The following is a 20,411-nucleotide window of genomic DNA, read 5'->3' on the forward strand; positions in this document are numbered from 1 at the left end:
ACATTTTAGGTGTGTCTGCCGATGTCATTCACCAGATCCTACATCAAGCGGAGCCACCCTCTGTTGGTGCAGAAGTACCTTTTTCAGTACAAGCAGCACTGCCAGCATTAGGAGAACTACTAATACACATAGCACAGCGAGCAGAGAGATGACCACTGCAGAGTCTTGTGTGAATGGCCGTGGGTCGGGAGTGGGCCAGGGTGCATCTCTGTTGGTGGAGAGCAAAGATCGTGTCCCTTCAGCAGAGGTTGCATTAAGGTGAGGGGACCGACCTGTGATGTTGTCTCTGCAGTTCTGTTCCTTATCAGGGATAGAAGTAGTGGTTTTTAAATTGGGTGGGCTGACCGATTGTGTTTTATTTAGGGACAAACACTCCTCATAGGTAAGGGTCTCTAAAGAGTAGTGGTCAGTTAACACACGAGTCTTGTGAGCATCGTTGGAAAGAAGTCCAGCAGTGGTTTTCTGTGATGCTCGCTTTGACAAGTTTCCCAAATACCTCTTGTTTTTAAATGGGCTTGGTCCCGTGGGCTTCACTGTCAGTGTCTCTAGCTTTCTCTCTAGCGCGGAGTTGAGGTCCAGTTGCTGTGTCCTCTCATTTGACTTCAGGACACGAGGACAGATATCCATGACAGAGAGGTTCAGAAGCAGGCGGTGAGCAAAACGGACTGGCTCGCTGCACACCAGGTCTGTGGCCATCCTCAGCCTACCATTCAGCAGCCAGCCGTAAAGATACAAGATGTCACACTCACACACCCACAGATTGTTGGTGAGGTCCACCGATTTGAGACGTGGCAAGCTGTCAAAGGCGCTGTCTGGGACTGAACGCAGGCAGTTGCTGTTGATCTTGAGGACCTGCAGGTTGACCAGGGCAGACAGCGAGGGCAGGTCCAGGACAGAGATGCAGTTTGATGAGAGGTCTAAATGTGTCAGTGAAAGAGGAAGATTCACAGGGAGCCTTGTAAGCTTGTTCCCCTTCAGGGTCAAGACCTGCAGCTTGTTAAGACCCTGAAGTGCCCCGGGTTGGATGGCACTGATGCGGTTGTCCTCCAGGTCCAGGCGAGTGAGGTTCCCCAGTTGTCGCAGGGCGCCTGAGGTGATATAAGTGATGCGGTTTTCTTGCAGCAGCAGGGACTCCAGGCTGGGGGGCAGGCCGCGAGGGAAGCGGGCCAGCAGATTATGACTGAGGCTCAGTTCCTGCAGGTCAGAGAAGGGCCGGAGCAGGTGGTCAACGTTACAGAGCTGGTTTCTGGCCACAGATAGAGCCGAGGTACTGAGAGGGACAGAGCGAGGAAGTGACCTGAGACCCAGGGACTCACACAAAACCAGGAAACCTGGGCAAGGACAGCAGCAGCCAGGAGGACAGGGAGACGGTATGAGGCAGGCTAGAGGACAGATGCAGAGAACCAGAAGGACACCACATCTGCACCAAAGCATGACTCACTGCCAGGAATAATGGAGGAGAGACGACCACATTTAGACACATTTCTTACTTATTTTAACTACAAAAAAGGGCACCACTTCATAATAAAGCACCCTTTATAAAGGGTTTATACGTTGTAACTAATGGCTTTAATAATGGTTAATGAATCATTTTGTAATGCTTTAGAGAGCAGACAGTAGTAAGAGGTTGGGAAAAATCTCCAGTATGAAACTTGCTTTGTGTTTTTACCTCTTCAATTGATCAGGTAGACCGCTCTGAAAGGTAGACTGTTTGACCTCTGACCATATAAAAGAGAGCTGCAGGGGATCTGGACCAAAATCCAGTCATTAACAATGTATTAATATTTACGGCAGACCATGTATAAAGCCATTTTTGGCAACTTAAACCCCATATAAAGGGTGTCTTATTCGAACATAAGACCAAAAAATAAAGAAATTCAAAAAGGCCCAAGGACTTACTATTTCTCTCTTCCTGTATCATCTGCTCCTCCGAGGAAATGGGCAGGCCAGTCACTACATGGTCCTTACATGATCCGCCGTCCACCGCTGCTGTTGAGAATTCCCGGCAGATGCTCATCAAAGTTTAACGACAGCCTTAAGGTGCTGTATTACCATTCTGGATCCTCTTCACTATTCAAATTGATTGAGAGGTCCTATTTTTTTTGTCAGTGGCGGACAGTGACAAGGGTCAAAATACACAGAGCAAGAATTTAAGCGGGGGATATTTTGTAAAAAAACAAACAAAACAAAAAACAATAACAACACAGGTTTGTCCCAAATATTTCCTTATCTGAGGTTACCAAGGTACTTAAAATTCAAACAGACAGTCAATGTAGCAAAGAGGCCCCGGACAGAGCGCTGCTGGGTGGTCCTGCAGCTGTGTGTCTTCTCGTCACCTGGTGGGAAGAGTGAAAGTGAAGAAGGAGTATTTTCCCAAATTATTTAGCACCTCATTGACAAAAGAGCATGGAATCTGAACCCCAGTGCAAGGCTGTGTCAGGACTCACGTTTCAGCCACCACAGGGTTACGCTTGCCTTTGAGCTGTGTGTTATCTTTGATGTTTGATCTTTGAAGAGTCGACACACTTATGATTCGGATCAAACTTTTTATTTAAAAAAATTGTTTGTTCTTCAGACATTTTTAGCAATATTAAATCACATTTTAATACACATTTGTAATAATAGATTTCAGATGTGTGTACCCATATCAAGATGGAAGTGGTAAATATGATAAATCAATACTTGCACTGTTTACATGATGGTAGTATTTTATTGCTCTTTCAAATTATGGAACCCAAAAAGTTATGACTTCACTGAACAAATCAATGTCTTAAGATTTGTATAGACAACACATGTGCTCTTGTTATGGAGCAAAGGGCTCTGTATGTATCTGGTTTACTGCTGTTGAAATATTTAAACAATTTTGTACAGTAGCCAGCAAAGGACAAAGGGGCCTCTCCTCATCTCCAGGCTCTAATACCTTCCACAGGCCTGTGTTTGGGTGTGATGGTGCCAGCTGCCAATCATAAAAATGTGGAGGAGTTGATGTTACTCGTGTGTGTGTGTGTGTGTGTGTGTGTGTGTGTGTGTGTGTGTGTGTGTGTGTGTGTGTGTGTGAGAGAGTGAGAGTGAGATTGGACTTGGAATGTTAAATTAGAAGACAGCTCATGCATCCAAGAGCATATATTACAAATCTGTCATTTGGGTAATTACCTTAAAAATAGTTACCCATGATTCTTGAGTGTATGCAGCTCAAAAATTACAGATTCCCAAGTTGAAAATAATGTGCACGTAGTAAGCATCCTCTTCTTTTAGACCATTCTAATCTTAGGTATCTCCAGGGCTGCATTTGTCTTTCACCATGAAACGGTTTCCACTGTTTTCAATAATGACAGAAGCATCATTACCAACAATTTTATTCAACATAAGCAAAACAAAACTGCCATTTTGTAAACAATAAAACTCACAGAAGAAGCATCTGTGTGAAAACATCTGAGGACAACAATCTGAGGTTAAAGAGTATATAAACATGACAGAAGTCATTGGTTTAGATGCTCAGTCATTAACTTGAGTAACGGGACAGTGAGTTGGAGAGTTTATACAAATAATCTCCAGTGTAATCTGAATTTTTAATAAAATAAAATAAGATGAATATGACAAAATATACCCTTCTCAGTCCTTTTTTAGCCACCATGAGTCAAAGTTAAACCTATTACACCAGCAAAACAGGCCAGCTATCTATCCCTGTACTCAAGTTTTTGACTAATTACAAATTATTACATTAAAACAAAACTCATAATTTATCTTATACATAAGTATTACTTTTAAAAACAAAAACTGATTCACAAAGTTTTTATACACCAATGAAACACTGCTCTTAATGTTGAAGGCAGATCAGAATGTATGTATGTATGTAGGTATGTATGTGCGTATGTATGTATGTAGGTAGGTATGTATGTATGTATGTATGTATGTATGTATGTATTTGTGTATGTATGTATGTGTCTATGTATGTTTTTACTTCCCAGAAATAACACAGTTGTAAATTGTGTTTTTGGTGTAAAGCTTTGAGAATTAGGCTCTTAATGTAAAATACAATATGCTATGACATAAAATAACATTATGCAAACAAAATTAAGTAAATATGAATGTAAATATAAAGAGATTGTTTTGTTACTTATCCAACAAATCAAGTTTACTGGCTTCTCACTTTGCTTTATTTACAGCAGCAAAGATTTATCTCTAGATAACAGACTGGTTCAGCCAAAGCTCTTAGCTGCTGAAAAGATGCCACGGCGTACAGCAGGACATACTGAGGAGATTCCTCTGTCTAGGCAGGCATATGGAATCATCCATCTCTGTATTAAAAACACATTAATACTTACTATTTTTGTCATTTCTATTTGAAAAGGATGGGGAATTACAGGCTGCCCATTTTTTATTTTTAAAATAATTTTGTTGTTGTCTTTCTCAAAAATCATATCCATGAGAAAATTATTTATTTCACTGTTTCAAGTGATGCTACTTCAATGGCACATGCAGTGATATGATATTAGGCGGTTGGGACTCTGTGGTAATCCTTGATAAAAAAAACAACTGGTTGACCACTGCAAGACTAAGGACAATGAATGTAGCAACACAATTCAGTATTTTGATTTCTAGTCACATATCTTCTATCATTTTCATTTTTACATCAGGCATTAGTTCATATTTTCATGAAGATTTAGATTTAACTGTTTTTGTCATATAAAGGCATGAGCCTCACAAATACATTTTCTTATTGGCAGTTGTAAGAAGGTATTTCAGATTTGAATCACGTAATGTGTGCAGTATAACCAACCTTTCTGATTTTGTTTTTGCATGGTTGCAACATTTTCCCTCTTATGCCAACATCAGGCTTGAACATGCCTTAGTGGTTGGCCTTTTTCAGGTGGCAGGTGCACACTGAATGAGCAGAGCTGGTGCTGGGGCTGGAGCTCTGCTGCACCTCCTCCCTGCGCTTGGGCTGCTCTTTGTGCTTGGGCTCCTCTCTCCGCTTTTCCACCTCCTCTGCCTCCCTGACCTTTCTGACATCCTGGCGAGGCGACGACCTGACATCTCTACCCCTCTCTCCCACCAGAGCCTTGGAGGGCATGCGTAGGTGTTTGGGGGAGGCCATGCTCTGAGTCTGGACCCTCTTGACGTGGTCGACGGCGTACGGCCTCTCCTGGATCTCACTTGAATTGTTGCGTCCGCCTGTTTTATCAGCCACAGTCTTCTTGTTTGGATGAGGAGGGGGTTTGTAGGCCTCCAGCTTGCTCTTATGACTCATGGCAGAGGCACAGCAGATGATGAAGACCATGACGATGAGAAGAGAGGTCACGACGATGATGATGAGCAGATTCTCCTGCAGGAAGTCCACTACTCGGGTAAAGACAAAATCCTTCAGGCGTATCATGGTGGTGGTGATGGTGTTGGTGATGGTGTTGGTAAGGGTGGGAGCTCCAGTAGCAGTGGAAATGTGAACAGGTGCTCGAGTAGAGAAAGAGGTTGGAAAAAGGAGCTCTAGCTCCGCTTCATCACCACTGCCGTCCATGGATGTGTTGTAGAACAGAGGAGTGGCGTGACACAGTGAGAGCAGGGTCACACAGGTGATGAGAAAAACCAAAAGGGACTTCATCTTCTCTGTCCTGCAACAACAATAATAGCTATCTTGAATTTAGAATCAAAAGCGAAGAAATAGTTCCATATCTATTCTTTTAGGGATCCACTAACACAGTGGCTTGAGACCCCTTAAAGGTACTCTAAGCGATGTCACGCATTTTTTAGGCTACAACATTTTTTGCCACATACAGCAAATATCTTCTCACTATCAGCTAGCTGTCTGTCCCCTGAACACACTAAAAAAACGCAGTCTCTGTAGACAGCCCAGGCTCCACAAACGCCAACAAAAACAAACCATGCCAACCTGCACCACGAAACATAACAAACAGTCTTCCAGCATTCCAGCCAATAACCAGACAAGAAGGATTTGGGGGTGGGGGTTGGGGGGGGTTAGTGCGCGGAAGCACGGAAGGGAGGGAGAGGGGAGGGGATGAGGAAGAGGGAGGGACGAGCTAGCCTTGTTTTGTTTGAAAATACTTCTAACGTCAACAAGAAGTGCTGTCACCCAACATCGCTTAGAGCACCTAGAGCCTGGAGGTGGTTAGCTTAGCTTAGCAAAAGACTGGAAATGGGGAAACAGCTAGCCTGGCTCTGTCCAAATGTCACATAATCCATCTATCAGCACCATAAAGCTCACTAATGAACACTTCTTCCAGTTTGTTTAAAAGTTTTAAAGGGAGTTGTGTGCTGTAACTATTTATTGGCGACCTGCGACCTGGTGCAGTGACTTTCTGGAGTCTGCTGGTTGCATGGCAACCTCAAGATGACACAACTCTAGCTGTAGAAGTGTTGGTAGGTGTATTTGTTTTTACTTTGGACAGAGCCAGGCTAGCTATTTCCCTGTTTCCACTCTTTATGCTAAGCTAAGCTACTCGCCACCTGGCTCCCTATCTATTTATTGTACATAGACGAGAGTGATATTAATCTTCTCATCTAACTCAAAATAAAAAAAAACTCAATGTTAAACAATTTCTTTGAAGTGAAAAATGTCACACTGAGTTCACTACTGTAAAAAGCAAAGATTAGAGAAAAGTCATAAAAGCATAATTTGTGTCTGTTTTTCTGTTGTTTTTTTTCTGACTTCCTATCTTTTTAATAATCTCGTAACCCCTTAGATTTTTCTTGGGACCCATTGATGGGTCTCAACTGTCAGGTTGGGAACCACTATACTAACTAGTGTCAAGCAGTTTTTCATGCAACAGACACATACCAAGAAAAGCAAAGTTTTTAAGGGCTGTTTTCATCTGAAATGTAACTCCAGTATTCAGGTTTTCTAGGCTTTCTGCCGTTCCCCATCTTGCACCAGATCTATTTTAGCAGGCAGCAGAGTAGCCATTACTTATTTGGGGTGGAGACAGTGAGTTTCTTGCTGAAGGCCTTATAATTTGTAAAGTAGAGGGAGGCCACCCATCCACCACAGCAAAGCCAGGAGGAAGCTATATTCCAGGGGGAGCACAGAGGCGTGGGAGACCTGTGGCTGTGGCCTCTATATTTACACTGGGCAGCAGCTGCTGTACACCAGCCCACAGCAGCACAGACCTGGTGAAGATATTTCTGCTTCCAGAAAAACCTGTTATTTACTGACAGGACAACTGACTGACTGAATAAACTTCCTGACCCAATATTACTTTTCTTCCATTATCCTCTATCCGTCCTTCTCAAAGTGAAGTAAGCTTTAACAAAGGAAACCAGTGGTAGAGGGCTCAGTCTGTTACCATTTAGAATATATAATTACACAGTGCTAAGCTGTAAAGACAAGCTTCTAATCAGCAGCATGCTATAGTAAACCTACTGCTGCTCTGATTTACAATACACAGTGTGAAACCCCCCTCACTGTGTGGTCGAACATACAGTACGTACGTATGTACTCTGCTGGACCACATGTAGGCTGGGTCTTCATCCTTGGATGTACAGCTATAGGACAGCCCTGCCCCCTAAATCCTCATAATTACAGCCATAAATACACTTCCTGTATTTCACTGAAGGGTCCACATTACCTTCAACTGAAGGCTATCAGACACCACATACAGTATGCAATTAATCCATTCTATGACATTTGAGTGCTTAATGTCTCAAACTCTAGATTTGACTTTCATTTACAAAAAGCTTTTCAAGTCCAAGGCACCATGTTTTTATGGCAGCATCTTTACAACAAATAGAAATGTCCTACATGTCTTGGCCATTATTTATTACACATTTACCTCAAATTCAGTCTGACATGTAGTTGTTTTTTGGAAAAGTTGGAGTCTTGACCATAAAATCAAAATAAATGTAACCATATTATATCATATATTGTTATAATAATGCTTGCACAGTCAACACAAATTTGCAAAGATGGAGCCACTGGCAGAGTTTAGACCATCTCAAAGCATATTCTTACATGTAACATTATCAGTGTCTACACTCGGTAACCTCCAGATCTTGGCAATAAGACTGAAAAATACTGGAGATTAAACATACGGGATAAACAATGATTACATCATTGACAATTTAAATAGAAACATTGATGTTAGCAGGATTGAAAGAAGCATTCCGATCTTTTACTTGAGTAAAAGTAAAGTAGCAATACAACAATGTAAAAATATTCCATTACAAGTGAAAACCCTGCATTATACATCTTAATTAAGTAAAATAAAGTATTATAAGCTAAATGTACTTAAAATGTCAAAAGCAGAAGTACTTTTAATGCAGAAAAATAGTTGGCTGTTATCAGTTGTTACATATGATATTATTAAAAGAATTATTACGGCTGTGGAGTTAAAGATAATTTTAACTACTTTATATTCGGTTGGTTAGTTTAATCTGTAACAATGCACCATATCTTACGAACTGCAAATCAAACTGTAGCATGTTACAAATTACATGTAATGGATTATAAAATTGATATTCCTCTCTGAAATGTAGTGGCGTAGAAGTATAAAGTAGCATAAAATTGAAATATTCTAGTGAAGTACAAGTATCTTAAAATCCAGTATTTGAGTAAATGTACTTAGTCACATTCCACCACTACATGTTAGTTTTATGAACTAACTTTGAAGAATATGAAGCAAATGGATCAGAAGATTTGAAAGTTGACTCAACATGTCAGTTTGGATACACACTGTTCTGAAATAAATGAAAATCTGGCTATATCTTTTACTTTCTTGATAACACCCACTTTAAATTCTTTACAAATATAGATATATACTTACAGAATGTGTTATCCCGGGTTTATCTTCTGAACAGCAAAACAGTGCAGAAGACAGAGATAAAGGGGATACTGAGAGGAAAGTAAGAGTGAAAGAGAGTTCCCTCCCTGCGGAGTTATAGTGACTGTTTTTTTTGTACTAAGCCCTAAAAAGTCAGCTCACTGCAAAATGATGTCCATCCCTCTATTTTCAGCTTCTCCTCCCTCTTTCTCGACCTCCCACACCCATTCTTCATCCTCCTGCACTTATGGCGCATCCATTTAGGATTGAACTTTTTCTGAATTATGATAGAGGGAACAGCCAGAGAAGTGATTCTGTACATGTTATCATGCATGGGGTGCTGAATGCTAAACTGTCCCTGGATAGGGTCTTTATTTTGTATGAAAGTGTAATTCACCACAACTTGTTAGACTTAAACTCAGCCTGAGCTTTCTGCTTTGAAACTCACTGCAAATACAGTATGTTGCAGTCAGTACATGAGACCCATGTTTTAAGGGAATGGGTATTTCTGTACTTGGTGGGGCGAGTCCCAAGACTCCTCTGCCTCCCACTGAGTCCTCTCTAATTTAGTCCCCGTTGATTACAGCCTGTAGGGCACACAAGACCAGCGCAGAGAAAGCAGCCCCTTTCATCCCCAAACACATGTACAGAGCGAACACATAAACTGCATGGTCTTTTAGCAGCACTTATCTCTGGATATGTCTCTAAATATGCAGGTTGTCTATTTAAGGCTGCTGATGCCTCCTTTCTCCTTTTATTCAGTTATTTTGACAGACGGTGTGAGATGTTGATATTACAACTGGTCAGCATGACATTTTGTGAAAAAGGTAGCAATTATCCAGGTTCAAGAACAAACTAGAGTGAGAGATTTCTTTGTGACTTACAACAGTTCTTGGTGGCTCAAACACAATAGCACTACAACTGTAGTACACTCCATTCACAATATACTTCTAGCCATCTATTGTATAACTGTTCGCCAGTACAGTTAGGGCCAGTCAATACAAGAGAATAGCAATATTCAAACCAAAGAACATATTTAGTTTTCAAAATACAGATTGTAATCCGACCTTTAAAATGATAAGGCTGGCAATATTGTCCTTATTGTCAACAAATCCTATGAAAACACCAAAACAAGACATGAATTGATCCTAGGCTATATAAAAAGTATTTTCTGTGTAGCCAAAGCCTGATATTGCTTATTCCTCTGTGCCATCAAGTTGCAGTTGTCCTAAAATATAAGACAAGTGTTAGAGCCTCACTGTTGCACTAGCTCAATGTTTCCCAAACTTTTTACAGTCCCGTACCTTCAGACTTTCAGCCTCAGTATCCCTTCATACCCCCACCCCTGCACTCTGACAACTTTTTTCCCCCCCATGTACCCACTGTCACTTCGCGTACCCGTTTGGGAACCAATTCCTCAGTGGACATGTTCCTTCCTTAGAATTAAAATGGGCACTGTGGTTTATTTTGTGTTAATCACACATACACTGTCCTGCTGCTGTAAACACTCACTACTAGACCCAAATGTGTATTAACCTGCAGCTGGAAATAATCCCTAACAAATACACTATTTTCTCCTGTGTGATGGAGGATTCCTAAAACCAACAGTTCCCAGCTGTTTAAAGAAACAAATTACACAATATAATGGCTATCCATTTAAAAAAAAAATTAAGTCTTCAAACACATTGGACAGGCTGAGGATGGAAGTTGTAAATATCGAGAGATGCACCAACACATTGGTTTTAAACTTTTGTTGGGTTTGTTGACAAGAAAAATATAGGATCTTTTAAGGAGTTTGAGGCATCATTTCCTGTAATGCTCTCGTTTCAGTGCAGGTTTAGATTTGTTGTACTCAAACTGTGGACTTTTAACTTGCATGGAAAGGCACAGATCTTTCAGTTAAAAACCTTCCAGTAAAGATGACAAATCTTAAAACAGTAATGACTGAATGCAAAAGATACAATGAGGCCATTTTAAAAATTGTTTATTAATTTTTCTTATAATCAATGTTTGATACTTGAAGCAAGAATAATGAACAAAAATGCTGAGCAGACCAACATGAGGCTTAATATGAGGCTTAATCCTGGTTCGTTTGTCAGATTTTCTTTCTTCTATTCATGACCCCCGATCTGCTTTTCTCATTATGCATTATAGCAAGGTGCAGGGAACACAGACAAAGGGAAACATTTAAAACCCACCTCCCACACAAATACCCTCTTCAGCACAACCACAGAACAAAAATGAAATAAAATAAAAAAATTACAGAAAATATGGTCGTTATTTACGCAGCTTTCACTCAGTATTCTAGACCTAAATTACAAACATACATCTGCACATTTCTCCAACCTACAGTGTCCCTTTGGATCTCTATTCACTACTCCTCAAAACTTCGCTCTCATGCCAACAGTGCTATGAAGAATCCTCTGAGTGGCAGTCCGACATCCAAGATAGGGCAGTATAATTTGTGTCGGACACACATTTCTGTAGCACTCTTCCGGATTTCCTGTCACTAATATTCTACGACTCGCTGCTCTAATTGCATCTCGAAGCCACGATGACTCAAAAGGCTTCTCGGTTTGACATCATTTTTGAAGATGTTTTGAATACCCGTACGGAGGTGAAAGTGTCAAAACGTCAGGGGCACATTGCTTACTTACAAACCCTGACCACTAATGCTGCCTGGTGTATTGTGGGATGGATTGACAGGACTTCATGATGTCATTCAGGTGGCTGACACAGTACTTTAGGAGCAGGGTCCTTTGAACATAGTGTTTGTACCGAGTATAGCACCTTAAAGTGGTTTTAAATCCGGGCACCTATTGACTCTCCCATTTACTACACAAATCTACTCTCACAACAGTCCCCTACAAACACTTCCATGGTCACCTCTATGGCACTTTCAGGTCTTTACAGTGGTAACAAATATTGAAGGCAAACAACAGACTGAACTACTACCCGTCTCAGCTTCCCACTGGAAAACAAAACAAAAACTCAAGGAGAGTCTGTCTGATCAAAACATCTCAGACCGGACAATTCTGGTTCCTTAATTTTGTGATAACTATACTGAACAGGGGCATCTGGAAGAAAAAAAAAACAAAAAAAGTGGAAGTACTAAGAGGGATTTAAGCACAGCTGGAACAAGAAACAGGCTAAAATTAACAGTGAAGCAATAAGCCAACTAAAATTCATCCAAGTTAGAGGCAAGTCTTGGACATCCCCCATACCCCCCGAATAAGAAACAAAGCAAGAACATCCATATTGACAGGTACCCAAAAGACCAAAGACATGGGGCACATATTCACACACAATCTAGGCCTTTTAGGTCCATCATGAACAGTTTCTGTAGCAATCTCTAGTTTTATCACCAGAAGGTTTTAAATAGTCAAGTCAATGTGTGATTACTTGGTGTCATTTCATGTCAATTCCTCTTAGTTTGTACAAAAGATACGGATCTGAGATGGCATCTAATGCAAAGGAACAGTGACATGAAAATAATCCCACTACACTTGACTGCACTTGTAAGTTGAGTGAACCCCGTGGCTACTGAACACAGATGTCGCTGACTGAACCGCTCACATAAACAAAGCAGAGCTGAGGTTGAAAATCAACAAATTTGGTCTTTTCATGGGCAGCACATAGATGTCACTATAACAACCAACCAGTGCAACCGAGTCACTACAGTAGAGTGTTCACAGAAGGAGGAACTTTTTAGAAATAGTTTTTCCTGAAACCAAGAACTGCCAATGATATTTGTGGAATGTTTGTCATTTTCTCCAATAAGCACACAGTGCATGTTAATGAAGCAAGACAGAAATGAATGCATGTTTGTGTGGACTATTGTCCACAGTCAGAATGACGGGAAGCGACAGGAATGAGAAGAAATGGCAGAAAGCAAGAGTAAATTTGTGCAGATTCAACACAGATGGCGAACGTTGTCATATATGTAATGTCTGAGTGCTTGGTGTAGACTGTGGCAGCTAAATGGGTCTTCAATCTAAATTGTATTTCCTCCTACTTACAGTTTGAGATGTCGATCTCCCTATCCATCCAACTTATTTAAATGATTTTAATTTCATAGTGAATTATTAATGACCTCCTTACATAACCAGTCTACTGCACAGAGGGTCCCTGTTTGCATTTTGACTCTTCCCACAAAGAGAGAGAAAGAAATACTGTTAAGGAGGTGTAAACAAATGGTACAATTTGGCAACATTATAATTTTGGCTTATAGTAACATGAAACACTAATACCTACTTAAAACAGAAATTGGGGTATCTGATGGCAAATGTGGACTATTGATATTGGAATTTTCTTGGTCATACTGTTCTTCTAAAAATGCAAAGGAAAATGCAAAAAAACTTTTTATACAAGTAGACAAAATAAAAACTGCCACACAATAAAAAGGAATGAGTCCTTTGTCACCAAAAAGTATTTTCTGCTAAATTTGTCACATGTCCTTTTTCCACCTGTGTTAAACTGAGGGTCGGGGGCTGGCTAAGAAAAAGTTCATCTGGAATGTTGCTAGGGGTCGTTGCTAGGCAGGCCCTCAGACGAAACACTGTCATTGAGATAGGCAGTGACTGGCCCCGCCCACCCCCCCAGCCAATGGAACGTCCTGAATTGTAGCGGGTTGGGTATAGGGTCCCTAAATGGCAATTTTGGACATTTGATCTTCAAGTTTGATGATTCGCTTCTCCTGACTGCTGACCAGGTCCTTGAGGGATTTGATTTCTTTCAAGATCTCCTCCAGCTTGGCTTCAGATTTCTGTGGGAGACACAAAGAGAGGAGTGAGACTGTTTGGCATCTTTATACACATTTCTCTACGCGCAACAACCGCCCTGCTGTGAAACAAACAACTACAGTCGTGTTTGAACCAACGTCAAACCTAAGGCACATCACAATAGTGCACAGCACACTTTCCGTCTCAAAGCCGCTACCTAGAGCCTTGGACTGTACATGCAATGTGGCACGATCGGGTACTCTGAGGGTTAACATGTTTCGCCAGTGCTGGAGCCCAGTGAGCTGTGATTACAGAGCAGGACTGCAGAGAGACACATGGGCTGGGTCCCAGGCGGGTGGCTGTGTTGTGGGTGAAGTGCGGCAGGACGCCCAGCAGCAGGCGCCCAGAGCAGCAACAGACCCCTCAGTTTGTGGGACAGCGAGTGGGTTGAACAACATCTACAAACCACCTTGTGAAGACTGCCAGCATCTGCCTTGCTTCGAACACATACAGTTGGTTTGCTTAACACTCTGAGCCCCAGAGAGGCAGCTACACAGACATGAAGCTGCAATGTGTGTGTTGCAATAAGTAGCCAATATTTTGTTTGTGGAGCGCTGCGTCCCGTCCGTTGGCTGTGTGGCTTAGTTGTGTTTGATTTAGAGCCCGCTTGAAACGCTATAATGATCATGTTTCATTGGCCAGTTACCGTGCCACTTGCACATGTTAGTGCACGTCAGCGCACGGGTCCACTACGTGACAAACCCTACGAAGCGTACCACGTGTGTGCATATTTCGACAGAGTGACAGTGTAAGTGAAGAAATTGATAGAGACAAACTAAACGGAACGAATCAGAGAAGCGAAAGAAAAGTTGTGTCCTGTTCTCTTTATTTATTTTCTACTGTACAACCAGTAAAACATGTCCTGTTCTATAGACATGGTCCTTATTTATTCATTCATGTTGTACCAGTCCAATATGACCGTCAGTTGAAATAACCCTTGCGTTGTAAGAAAACTTGTTTAATTTGTTATGAATTTATTTTGATGCATTTTCCCGTACTTTTGTAATTTTACATATATTTAAAAATATCAAAATTAATATCGATATCGCAATATCACATTTTGTCAATATGGTGCAACCCTAGTGACAAGGCTGGCTGGGAAAGATATTAGTATTGACTGTTCACCATCCAGCATCCTAATCATGTGAGGGATCGTCTGGTGGGGTAGACAAAACTTCTTCGTTCTTAGTGTTGTATATACATTGTCGTGTTCTTCAGGATAAATAATTAAATGACATTTTCACTTCCCAATACCATGCAGTCTAGAGCCGAAACAATTAGCAGAATAATCAACAAATGAATTAACTTCCTCTTCTTAATGGATAGTGTGATCCATATCAGAAGAAAATCTGTTGTTTCATATTGCCCAGCTCTACTGGTGGAAAATTGACAAATGTAATTCTGCACTTCATTTATCAGACACTGTGGAGATCTTAGAAAAAGCAAATACTCACAATCAATGGAGTTGAAGAGGCAGACTTGTTGGCAGGGCTTGAGTTCTCTGAGTTCTTGGTCACCTTGCTGTCCAAAATGTTCTTTTTGACCACCTTGAATTCGCGGTGCTTGCCCTGGACATAGCCATTCTTGAGGGAGATGAGGATGGGGTCTCCATTCTTGCCATCAAACCACTCCTCAGCCTCCAGGGCAGCGTCGGGTCCAGATGTGTCTGGGTACAAGTCGTCCTGGAACAGGTCCGACTGACGGGGAAAGACAAAGCGACAAGCTGTGAGGAAAACTCTGTAACCAGCACATTATAAGACAAGGCTTCACTCGGCTGCCTGCGATTCAACATGAGGTCAGGTAGCTGTGTGCATTTAGGACGAGGACTCACCTTTCTTGGTACAGTCATCACAATAGGCTCACACTTCCTTTCATGCAGTTTATAGAACCTGGCAACATACAATTCAGAACAATTACCCACAATTCAATTCATTATGAAACAACAAAGGCAACAGACAGTGTTTTAGGACAGTTTACTGTGGACTGTCCCTATAGAGATTCACAGTTATGTCACGATCATGTTCTGCCTCCAAGTGGTGAAGCTAGGAAGTCCACATCATCTCTGACTGACTAAAATCAAAACGCAAAACAAATTCTGGTGTTAGAGATGATGATTAGCCATCCATCTTAGCATACCTCGCAATTTCGCACTTATTGACATCAAGTCCCCTCTTGGGCATGTAGCCCATGCCTCTCTGGGGCTCCTTTGTGGCAAAGGTGCTGAGGAAGTGAACATACGGAGCCTCGTCTGTGATTTCAAAGTAACGGATGCTGCTGTCACCCTGTCAAGAAATAAAGAAGGGTTTTATTTCTGTATTCAGAAATGTGGAAATGAAACTATTGAGTGCTCAAAAAGGGAACTTACCTTCCCACAGAGGTAAACAATGCTGGTGTCTGGGTCATAGAAGGGCAAGAGCACTCCGTTGCTGGTGTCCATCTCATTAACAGTCATGGGCTCCTCCATGTTATCCTGAAAAAAAAAATAACAAAAAACAACCATGATACATGATGATTAATTAGTTCTGTTGGAGAGACTAAGAATACAGAAACATAGTGCAGAGGAAAAGGTAATGGCCTTCAAAATACAGGATGAAGTTGTTGTTAGCCTTTATGGCTGTACTATTAATAGCTGTGAATATGTAGAAGATTTTAGTACTAAAGTTGTGAATATGGTGTTTATTTTTAACTTGTGTGTACCATTTTCATTTATATACGGTACACTTGGTCTCTGAACAATCTAAAGACCAGTATTGCAAGTTCTTAAGGCAACTCTAGATTTACATTTCACGTAAATTGATAATATAATAATAGTGTAAAATGTAGAACCCATAATCACTGAACCAATGAAGTACAGTCAGCATACATGAAGCAGCTTACCGTGTTCCAGAGGGCGAGCTGTCTCTCACTCATGCGACTGAAGCCTGTGGTCAGGACGTTGCCATCAGCCAGGAAAATGGCCCTCATGGGTCGAGCGCCCTCATGTGCCTTTTCCTTCTCCTGTGAAGTGTAGTTTACAGGTCAACACAACACGTATTGTGCTCTAGTCACTATTTCCTGGGTGATTTATTATTATGCCCACTTTTTTTTATTTATTTTTTTAGTGTAAGCTCTACTTTAAGATAAGTGGCAACACAAACCATTTCATTTAGATTCAACTTAATTGTTGTCACTGGTTTGATCCTAGGGTCAGAGTCTGCTATGCTGCAATGAAACTAAATCCAGTGATAATTCAGTGTCATACTCAGTTTTAAGGGAACAAGGTCGCTGAACCCAGGCCTTCTAGCTGAAGCAGTCTGACTACCTGCAACCCCATCTTGCGGCATCAAATTTAATATTTACCTCTTATATACTACAACGGAATATAAAAAGAGAAAATTGCACAACAAATAAATCTTTGAAAACTGCTTACAGCAACAATCGCCTCCTTGCGGGGATCAATGACACGGATGGTCTTGTCCTTGCAGGCAGTGCAGATAAGGCTGCCGTTGCGGTTCCAGGTCACGTTGAAAATGACATCAGGGTGCATGTCCTCCAGGCGGATCATAGCCTCTCCTGTCCCCGCGTTCCAGATGTAGATCTGGTTGTCACAACCTGACGAGAGTGAAGTAAAGGTGAGCAGGACAGCGGCACATTCAAACGCAGTATTTTGTCTTTGAGGCAGCTGCCACCATGATTGTATTTCCGCTAGTTTTGTAGATTTAAGGACGGGGAGAGAGCTCTTACCTGCACTAAGAAGGACGTTGCGTGCTGTTGGGTGCCATGTGATGATGCCAACGCGCTTGGAGTGGCCCTCCAGTACCACCAATGGCTCAGACATGGAAGTGACAAGGCCATTCTCAGGAATCTGCCACACCTGTGGGGGACAGGAAAAAGATCTAGGTCAGGAACAGACAATGAAGCCTGCTGAAGGGACAATTATTTTTACCCTCGTATTTAACCAAATTATAAATTCTCCAAGATTCAACCCCACCCTACCAACTGTATTAATACACAGAGGACACCAATACATGGTAGTTACAACAAGGAACCTGAGGGAGGCAGCAGTGACTAAGAGTTCAGTTGCCAACATATGATTTAGTGACAGATGGGACATACAGTCAAATTTAGCTAAATACAGTAAGGCTTGTTATCACAATAAATAGTAAATTACTGATCCTTCTAATAATAATCTTCTAAGTGGTATTTAAAAAAAATATTATTGTATAGGTAATGTCCATCAGTTCCCTCAGTTTTTGTCTGCATTGAGTGTGTGTTTGGTTTTCTTTCACACGACTGCAGAAGTTGTTTTTTTCCCTTTTCTTTTATGACCACTGAAGTTACTTGTGTCGAAGGGCATTTTGAGAAAAACCTTAGTATTTGCGCACATCTTTTATGTTTAGGTGATGAAAAGGTTGCACGTTTTCCTGTCGCTGGAAAAAACTGTCACTTGTATATTTTATATTCTATTGCTTTACATTTTCTGTCACATCAAGCCATGTCCAAACTATGAATGAAGTATCCCTTTTTTCATTGTTAAGCGCTACCTCTGTAGTCTCCATCTATTCAACCTTTCAGTATAAAAGAGTTCTGTATGCTCACGTTTTAAACAGCAGCACTGGTTAACATGCAGTGAGTTGATCTCCACTATGCACCTAATGTGACAATTAAATTCCATTCTTTATTGTAAAAAAAAAACTAAAAATGGCCACATCCACATCATGGTGCATATCTTTACCAGTCTGCAGTTATACCGCCCACTTCCCCCTATACTAAACATCACCAAGAGGCAGTTTAGGCTGTGAGCTTTTCCTTCAAAGATCAAATGCTATGAAGAGAGGAACCATTGATGGTTCTTCTCTTCGTTACATGGCTTATACGTCTGCACACATGAACTAACCATGGCATTGATTCAGAGTGGGTTTAACAGGAAGTCAGGAATTTCAGGTGAGGAAGTGGTAGCAGCAAAAGTAAACAGGCAGCACACCAATCTCTGCCCTTCACGGCCCATATAAGGACATATGAAGGAAAGTACAACTGCAGTCTCAAAAAAGTCAGTGACCTCAGCTCAATAAACAGCTAAATCATTCCACAGCTCTGATTCCTACAACACATATTTGAGTCTAATCTAATCCAGAGGGTAAGGTCTGCACCCATCCCTGAGTTACAACAGCCCGGCCTTCGCAATAAAAGCATGTCATCTCTTGTTACTTATTAGCTCAATAATGTGTGTTGCATTTTCCCCAATTAAGAGGTCTGAGTTCAGGTGTAAATGGTGTGTCAAACCTTACCATCACGGTGCAGTCCTCAGAGCCGCTGGCGATGACATGATCATTGTGGGGGCACCAGTCAATGTCTAACACCGGCCCTGTGTGACCACACACTGTGGGGTAGGCTTTGTCAATGCGTCCCGTCTGTAAAGACAAAGATAACCAACACAGAGTAATGAGATTAGTCTTGGTCTGGTCCTGCTCAGAGAACATTGTATATGCTGGAGGAGTGAGCATGTTTTGAAACAGGTCAACTGCAGTATCATCCTAAATGCCACATGCAAAATTAAGCACACAGACACATGCAACATCTAAGAAAAGGTGCTTTAACATATTCAAAATTAGACGCAGCCCGAGCAGAGAATCAGAACTGAGGGGCAACGTGGCAGAATTCACTGCACGTCCATCAAAAAATACACTGCTGATTGATGATTTGATGTTGTGGCAAAACTCTTGAATGTAATACTATAATATTTTTTAATTTGAGGATTTGGAAGTCTCTTTGATAAAGTGATGAGATGAGCGCATTCAAAGAAACCACAAATCTATGAATAGTTTGAAATGTTTGGAGACGGAACAAATTATACTGGAAATGAGTTTGGGATTTGATTAGCCAAAATGACAACACATTCGGGGGAGGGTACTTCATGAATAAGAGCAACTGTGTGGCATCAGAAAGTTCTTCAGATGTGAGGGGAAATCCCAGTCCAACAAAAATCTCCTGCCAAGTTCTGAAGACTAGAATTTATTATTTTTTTTTTTTACATTTTTAGTCTTCTAAAATGGCCCAACAAACCTAGCTGCCCAATGCCAGAGAATCACCAGCCCTGGTTTGTCACTCCATCACTGAGACAAAAAAAAAAAAATAAAAATAGAGGTCGACCGATATGGGTTTTCTCTGGCCGATGCCGATCTTTAGAAATCAGGGTCAGCCGATTGCCGATTAATGCTGCCGATTTATTTTGGCCAATATGTGCTTGTTTTTAAACCTCTATTTGAAAGATAAAATGTAACACTAATATACACAGAATTTCTCAACAAAAACATTTACTGAACACTTCACCAATCTACACTTGTAGCCTATACTTCATTTAAAAATGTATAATGTAAAAACATACTGTAGCCTATATTGTATAAATAATGTATGAAAAATATATAAAATAAACAAAACAGGTAAGAAGAAAATAAACATTGTCAAATAAACCTTTCAATGAAAAAATAAAGTTTAGTGCACTTATCAGCATTTATTAAACTTCTGAGAATACAAATCTGCTTCACAGAAAGTGACATGTTATTATTAACACTATTTCCTCCTAACTCCTGTTGAATCACATAAGGCTAGGGCTCTCTAAAGTCAGTTCTTGTTCACCTTGTTTGTTAGATCATTGTTCATTTTTAAGTGTTTTATCTGTGTTTTGGGGACCCTACTGTTAGCCTAGCTACATGTCCTGTTGACCTCATTAGGATCTTATCTGAGCACATTTCTGTCATTCAAACAACTCTTAGTTGTAATTTAAAACTCGTCCAGCCAATTTAATAAAATTAAGGGTTTTATTCGTGCTCGAGTCCATAGATGCAGTTAATGGATAGCCTACAGGAACGGAGAACTGAAG

The 20,411-nt window shown here is 41.0% G+C and overlaps 2 protein-coding genes across 5 annotated transcripts in view; both read right to left on the reverse strand.

Annotated features, from left to right (window-relative positions):
- Positions 1-3,340: 3,340 nt before the first annotated feature.
- tmem119a (transmembrane protein 119a) lies at positions 3,341-9,777 on the reverse strand. Its single transcript, XM_031309316.2, has 2 exons — positions 8,775-9,777; positions 3,341-5,609 (listed from the first exon to the last, which is right to left on the reverse strand). The coding sequence occupies exon 2, from the start codon at positions 5,597-5,599 to the stop codon at positions 4,850-4,852; it is 750 nt and encodes a 249-aa protein (XP_031165176.1). The 5' UTR covers positions 5,600-5,609; positions 8,775-9,777; the 3' UTR covers positions 3,341-4,849.
- A 961-nt stretch (positions 9,778-10,738) lies between these two features.
- The window catches only part of coro1ca (coronin, actin binding protein, 1Ca), a 39,991-nt gene continuing 30,318 nt past the window's right edge, over positions 10,739-20,411 (reverse strand). For all 4 annotated transcript variants that reach the window (XM_035993185.1, XM_031309313.2, XM_031309314.2 and 1 more), the window contains 9 exons: positions 18,820-18,942; positions 17,276-17,405; positions 16,962-17,143; positions 16,430-16,549; positions 15,918-16,022; positions 15,689-15,834; positions 15,384-15,441; positions 15,007-15,249; positions 10,739-13,536 (listed from right to left, as the gene is read on the reverse strand). In XM_035993185.1, coding sequence (XP_035849078.1) covers positions 13,417-13,536; positions 15,007-15,249; positions 15,384-15,441; positions 15,689-15,834; positions 15,918-16,022; positions 16,430-16,549; positions 16,962-17,143; positions 17,276-17,405; positions 18,820-18,942 — 1,227 coding nt within the window. In that variant the 3' untranslated portion in view covers positions 10,739-13,416. The remainder of the gene's footprint in view (positions 13,537-15,006; positions 15,250-15,383; positions 15,442-15,688; positions 15,835-15,917; positions 16,023-16,429; positions 16,550-16,961; positions 17,144-17,275; positions 17,406-18,819; positions 18,943-20,411) is intronic.

The sequence above is a fragment of the Sander lucioperca genome, chromosome 2, assembly GCF_008315115.2.
Source record: "Sander lucioperca isolate FBNREF2018 chromosome 2, SLUC_FBN_1.2, whole genome shotgun sequence".
In the NCBI taxonomy this organism is placed as follows: Eukaryota; Metazoa; Chordata; class Actinopteri; order Perciformes; family Percidae; genus Sander; species Sander lucioperca.